This window comes from Apis dorsata, unplaced genomic scaffold, assembly GCF_000469605.1.
Source record: "Apis dorsata unplaced genomic scaffold, Apis dorsata 1.3 scaffold_217, whole genome shotgun sequence".
Lineage (NCBI taxonomy): Eukaryota > Metazoa > Arthropoda > Insecta > Hymenoptera > Apidae > Apis > Apis dorsata.
This window is the reverse complement of record NW_006263500.1, coordinates 691662-698908: the sequence shown is the minus strand read 5'-3', so window position 1 is coordinate 698908 and position 7247 is coordinate 691662. Positions and strand designations below refer to the sequence as shown.

Sequence of the window (7247 nt, the reverse complement as noted above, 5' to 3'; positions counted from 1 at the left end):
TTTTTTTTTTTTTTTTTTTTATAATTATCCAATTAAATTGAAACGGTGTATGTATGTATAAGAAATCTTTGTTTAAAGAAAATCTCCAACCGTTTAATCGAACGATTTGTTTGTTTTTTCTCAAAGTTCAAGGTTCTGTGATTCAAAGATTTTATTGCGCCTATTTATAACGACGCGATAGTAGAAAGTAACGGGTCGCCGTTTTATCTTTGATTAATCGCAATCATACAGATCATAAATTTCTTTCCATCGTGCGATTTTCAAAATAAATACGAAATGTTTTTTTCAGATAGATTATTTGGTGATTATTATTATTATTATTATTATTATTATTAAAGACAATTATTATATTGTTAATTACCGTTTCCATTGAAAACGCGGGCCGAGGGTACGACGGTCAAAGCCATTTTTCCACCAACTCTTTTCGATGTTATCCTTCACCACTGTTCCTCACAATCTCCTGGCATCCTCACCATTCTGAAACCAAAAAGAGCGAAACCTTGGTTAATTCTCTCGACAATCGATTCTCCTCCCTCCCCATTCCAAAATCGATCGATCATCCCCTGGAGCAACAACTCAACGAATTAAATCACGTTGAAAAATTATAATTTCAGGAATGATTTCGAATCGATGGGGGAAAATTACTCGAGAAAAATTAATATTTACGCCCCCTTTTATTGTTTGAACGAACGGTCCGTCTTACTGCAAAGCGTTTAGATTTATCACGAAGAGGCGATACCATTGTTCCCCGGAACGAAGATTCTCGGTATCGCGTAATTTCATTAACGCGGCTGTTGTTGCTCCACCCATTATCTATCGGCAGAATCGCGTCAAACGTTAAAATTCCCTCCCCCCCTCTTCCAAGGACCTTCGACCCTTTCCTTTCTTCTTCCTCCTCCTCTTCTTCTTTCTCCCGCCAGCGAAAAATCTCTCAGGGCTCGTTTCTAATAAAGCGGCAAGGAATCCAAGGGGTGGTGTGCGCGCAGAATCAATTAGTTTCGAGGAATTCTTCTATAGCTTGGCCGCTATAATTGACTGGAAAGAAAGGGGGGAAAAAAGGAAAGGAAAGGAAAGAAGAATACCGTGAGATGACGAGCTTTACTGGCATTAAAACATTCGTTCTAATAGTATATATCTTCAGCAAGTTTCTCTTAAACTTCGATGAAGAAACTTTTCATTCAACTTTTCGCGTTGACTGATGAACTAATATATCGAGGATATATCACGCGAATACGTTGCAATACGTTGCAACTTCAAAAGACCAACTTCCATCGAAAGAAATATCGCAGAATATTTTGAATATTAGGAGGAAACGATTCTAAGAGGAATTCTTCAAATAACACGAGAACGATAAGTATGCAACTACAATAGACTCCCGTATAACGTGACTTGTATTCGTAATATACAGTTATTTATTTTTATTTTCAAAAACTATCCTATTTGACAAAAGAAAGAAAAAATAAAGAATTATTAAATAATAATTCTATAAAGTTACTTTAACGCGAATTCGTACATAATTGCTGATACGAGATATCACACAAAATAATAAACACATCTCTCAAAGTTTTACTGATACTTTGTTCGTTGATAAATAAAGATACACGCATATTTTTAATTCGTATTCGCCCATCCACTGATAAGTAAAGGGGATGGAAACGAGTGGATCGAGGAGGAACCGCGTTGGTGGCCGAGAAGAGCTTTAAGCGTAATTTCCACGGTGTCCCCTCGCGTGGCTAATTCCGTATCCCGGATTTCTGCTCTGACGGCAACGCGTCCTCCACGTCGACTCCGTGAACTTTAATTGTTCGAGCCTATCGTCCAGCCACGGGCGGATATTTTTACTATCGTTTCCGCTACAAGATTCTCGGACGATGATTTGCCCGCCTCTCGGGAATTCATCTGGTGACTGTGCAACCCCGATGATTTCGTTTTCATATAGTATATTTAGCCATTTTCCACGATAACACGTGTCGTCTATTGTAGGGAGAATGATTTAGATCCGCTAGATTCTTTGCCTTTGTTTTTTTCATCGTTCGAGAAATTTTATTCCACGATTTTTTTTTTTATCACTTTAAGAGAGGAAATTGATTTTAATTCTCTCGAGAAAATTAATTTAACGCGCGATATTTTTTTATCCAACATGCACAGATATTCGAACGTGTTTGTATATTTTTATAAGTTTTATAAGTGAATCAATTATTATTTCCAAAGATACAGAAATTATCGATGACCTGATTGACCCAATAATATTGAAGATATTGATAATTAAAAAAATTTAGATCGTTAAATAACGAGTTGGGAAGAGTTCACGGTTAGGTGGATTTCGAAATTCTCCTAGGCCCTTTTTAATCCTTGGCCTGGAAACTTTGCGCCGCGTGTACGTGATACATTTACCAAGCCACCGTTCCCAAGAAACAATTAGGATTCAAGCAGCGATCGGCTCGAGGTCGTAGAGGACCGGGCGGAATAGAGGATCTTAGAGGCGAACACGTAACAACGCATTTCCTCCTTTCCTCGCTAGCCAGCCAGCCTCGTTAATTTTTAATGAGGCGTCACGTCCTCCACGCACAAGAAAATTCGATCCTCGTGATAAGAGACGCGTACGAAACCGAACTCTATGAAATATATTTATTCCAATTACGTTCTCGTTTACGAGAGAGAGAGAGAGAGAGAGAGAGTTTTTCCAATTTTCTCGAGAGTGGAAGAATCTCATAGCGGATCCTCCTCGGACGAGTATTCCTCTCACGAGCTAGGATTATTTCTTCGAAGAAGAAGAAAATAGAAACTTGCGGCTCGTTGCGTACAAAGGTTGATGCAACGAGACGTTTTATCAACGGGATCTTCCTGCAGATGTTTTTGATATTTACGCGGATAGAGGAGAATTTAAGAAGAATTCGTATTTATTCGAGATTGAAAAGTAAATTATGAAATAAACGAGAAAACGAGTTGCGAGGATTTATCTTTTTTTGGGGGGAGGAAGTTGATTAATTACTTCGAAGATAGATAAAGCGAGATATAAACGCGAGATGCTCGCATAAAATTACTTGTAAATATAATATTCGTGGAAATATACAGAATTCGACGGTGATTGAAAAACATTTTCTTCGAAAGCTCGTTTCGTTCAACGTGTTTACCTGTTCCGTTATCGTTTTAATGGAAGAAACACGGTGGCAATCGTTATCTTGGTAGATGCGACAACGTTTGTTTAGAAACGGATTTATCACGATAAATGAAAAAATGGTCTGTGAATATTTACCACGTAGGGTATAGGCACCGCGTCGAATTTCGGGATGGATGGAAAACGAAACTCTTTCACCCGAATCCTTCGAAAGTGGCGAGCATTGAAATTCAAAGAACGGATACGACGTGCGCGTGCAACGCCGATTCCTCGACGACTGATCGCTTTTGCCGTGTACCGCCGCCTTTATCTGTTCTATTATCGATAATTTTCAATGACAAACCTCTCTATTTATGTTACACCTATTTCGTTAATTGTTACTCATCGATAAATTCGATTAATATTAATCATCGACGATGATCGCACGAAAATTTGAGACTCGAACAAATTTTTTTCTACAAATTTTTCCAATTAAAAAAAAAAAATAAATAAAAGAAAAACTACATAAATACAACGTTTCGTTTAATTTATTCGTGCACATTTTTCTCATTAACTCTTCCCGTGACAGTTAAATGAAATGACGCGTTATATTAAACAGTTCGTGATACGTCGATGATACTGCTCGCTCACGTGATATTCGTGTTTCAAAAAAGATAAGAGACACGAGGGGAAATAAATTAATTGGATTTTCAAACGTCCAACGAAACTTTCAGAAAAACTTAAAACGAGCAAAGCGTTAATACAATTGAATTTAAACGCGTAAATATAATAACCTTGCTCTACATATCATCGTACATGAATTCTCGAACGAGCCGCGAATCCGATCGCGGTATATTTTCGATATTCCCCCCCTCCTCTCCCCAAAAAGTTCAATCTTCGTCGCGAAACGTTGCGAAAGACGACAAACTGAGCTCATCCTCGCGTTAAACTTTCGAGGCGTCGACTTTCCAATCGTACGAACTGCAAGAGGGTAGTACTTACACGACTCCGTTCGCGATCGTGTTGCCGTGAAATTGTGAAGGGACGCAGAAAACGGCTCACGTATATTTACACGTAGGGAGAGGACCGTCCTCGAGCGAATGGAAAGCGAACTAATTTCAGGAAACAGGAAGCAAAAGTCATCCACTCCTCCACGAAATTTCGAGCGTGTGAAGTTAACGGAGATTGTGAAATTGGCACGCGGCTCTGCCTGCCTATTCTCGAATGGATCGATACACCGGTTTAACCGATAAACCGACCAGCTGATAGCATTCAGAGAGAGAGAGAGTGTGGACGGTGTCACTTTCACACGTGATGTTTCTCTTCGATCGGTTTCGATCGGTAGTATTAATCGCGTAGAGATTAACTTTAGCTTTCTACGTTATTGGCGAGCCGATTGCAAACGATTTCCTCTCGATCTCTTTGAATTTATTGCAACAGTTATATTAATATTAATAATAATAATGATATTAATAATAATAGGAATATTAATGAGGAATAGCGAAAGAAAAGTGATCTTGAAAGTTGCAACAAAGATGTGGAAGAGAAGAAAAAGAAATAAATAAATGTTGTTATTTTGAAGGTTCTATTAGAAATTAACCATGATAAAGAAAATATTATTGGTATATACGTGTAATTAATGAAAATGACGGTACGGTTTCTATGTTATGTAAATTATATGTTTATCAACGCTACGTTTCGCACGAGCAAATGATAGTTCTTTTTCCAGATGGATGTATTAGATGGGAGTAAAAAATTGTTTGCAGATAATTTATACACCAATGAAATATTATTGCGCGTTTTCATGGCTAAGGTAAAATCAGACAGCCACTATACTATAATATAGTTAATAAAAAACGGTGTATTTGAATATTGATGCTTGTACATGGGTGAGCAATTTATTTTTACTGATTAATAAACATATATACATTTGTTGTTATTGCTTTTTCATATTTTTCTAGAAGCCAGGTAATTTATTTTAAATTAAAAAGCTTTTCTTTCAATTTCTCATAAAAGTTCTCGTAAAAAAAAACTCGACGTAAATCCGCTATAAAGAAAATTTCTCTCTTTCTTTGTTTCTTCGAAATCATCGGTACGTATGAATAAATATCAAACAAAAGTATCATAAGAAAGACAAATTTTTTTTTTTTTTTGGAATGATTTTTTCGTGCTTCGAAAATAGAATGCAACATTCTTTCGAAGAAAAATATATAAAATTTCTTATATCGTAAAAAACGAAAACGAATAAATAAAGATATCTCAACTGATATCGCGTGACCTATAAAAACTCTGTTATCCATAAGATCAATTTGTTGCTTGACAAAGATTACCAACAACATTTATCGCTCAAAATATTTCAAAATAATTTACTTTAATTCAAACTGTTACAATCATTTACGATTCAATGATATCAATTGCAAATTAAAGAGAACAATGTGTCAAGCACTTGCGCATCTACGCAATATGTATTTTGAACTAATACTATTCCAATGTTAATTAACTTATTTTCTAGAATAGATTATTCTAGAAAAGAATTTGTTGCTTGTATTCTGTGCATCACACGACAAAGATTACCAATTTTATAATATACAACATTTATGTCTCAAAATATTTCAAAATAAATTCAATTATAATTATCTACGATTCAATGATATCAATTGCAAATTAAAGAGCAATGCGTCAAACACTGCGATTCACAATATTACTGAATCACGTATTTTACTATTCCATGCAAAAACCAATATTAATTATTTTATTTTCTATGATAGATTATAAAAGAATTTGTTACTTGTATTCTGTGCATCACAATTTTATGGTATACAACATTTATGTCTCAAAATATTTCAAAATAACTTCAATTCAAACCGTTACAATCATCTACGATTCAATGATATCAATTAAAGAGCAATGCGTCAAACACTGCGATTCACAATATTACTGAATCACGTATTTTACTATTCCATGCAGAAACCAATATTAATTATTTTATTTTCTATGATAGATTATAAAAGAATTTGTTATTTATATTCTGTGCATCACAATTTTATAATATGCAACATTTATGTCTCAAAATATTTCAAAATAATTCAATTCAAACCGTTACGTCAAATCATCTACGATTCAATGATATCAATTAAAGAGCAATGCGTCAAACACTGCGATCCACAATATCACTGAATCATATTTTGAGTACTATTCCATGCAGAGTTGTTAATTAACTTGTTTTCTTAAGATAGATTATAAAAGAAAATTGGAGGAAAATTTTATCGCGGCAGAGGAAAAGAATCGTTTGCCAATGCGTGAAGAAGAAATATTCTTCACGCATCGGATAAGAGATTCCGCGGGTGTTGTATACGTATTGCAAACAACCTTCTGCATTGTACTCTTTGTCCGTTTCACTCGCGATATACTTCCAGCCGTACAATGGCCTGTAAACAATAGAGAAGAAATCGCATGACAAACGCGATTATGAAGTTCCTTTTGCCGCCACCAGCAACAAAGCCGTCGATGCTTTTCCACCAACCTCCTCATTGTCCGGACAATTTGTTCGCCATTTTATTTACGACTTGAACGACTCGGAACGCGGGGAATCACCGCGTAGGTGGCGCTCTCCGTTACTTCTCTCCTTTCTCGAGGGGAGAAAAATGGCTGTTCGTATGTAATTCAATCGGAAACGAAGAGAAGAATTCGATTGCATTCGCGGAAAATTTGGAATAAATTTTATCGTTTCGAAAGAAGAATAGAAAGATCGAGTCAATTTCAATTTTAACGTATTTACACATCGCGATATATATTTCTTTAATCCTCAAGGAAATGCAATTTATTCTCCAAGTTCGTTACTTCCAATTCTTGAAATTGATAAATAAATTCGTAGAATTTCGCTTTCGTAATTCATCGCGAGAGCGAAGCTCGATATTTCAAGAGGGTATGAAATTACAAGTTTAGAAAATATACATAATCCTAGGGAAGGGGAAATTAAGCCTGGAGGATGATTAAAGATCCTGTTCGCCGATTCTCACTCGCAAGCCAACGCGGTGAATCGTTCGGTTAAAAATCGTAGCCTAGTAATTGCTACGGTGTGTATAATTAAAATGTAATGCGCGAGAGAGGCAGAAAGAATTAACGGGACGCGAGAGCAATTAATTTCCTG

The 7247-nt window shown here is 36.0% G+C and overlaps 1 protein-coding gene across 2 annotated transcripts in view; it reads right to left on the bottom strand.

Annotated features, from left to right (window-relative positions):
• LOC102680383 (KN motif and ankyrin repeat domain-containing protein 1) overlaps window positions 1-7247 on the bottom strand; it is a 53804-nt gene that overhangs the window by 23366 nt on the left and 23191 nt on the right. The window contains exons 1-2 of one of the 2 annotated variants that reach the window (XM_006615209.2): window positions 3278-3405; window positions 362-477 (exon numbers count right to left, since the gene is read on the bottom strand). In XM_006615209.2, the coding sequence (XP_006615272.1) occupies window positions 362-407 (46 nt within the window). In that variant the 5' untranslated portion in view covers window positions 408-477; window positions 3278-3405. Of the gene's footprint in view, window positions 1-361; window positions 478-3277; window positions 3406-7247 lie in introns of those variants that run through there. The other variant, XM_031510266.1, reaches the window with a different exon arrangement.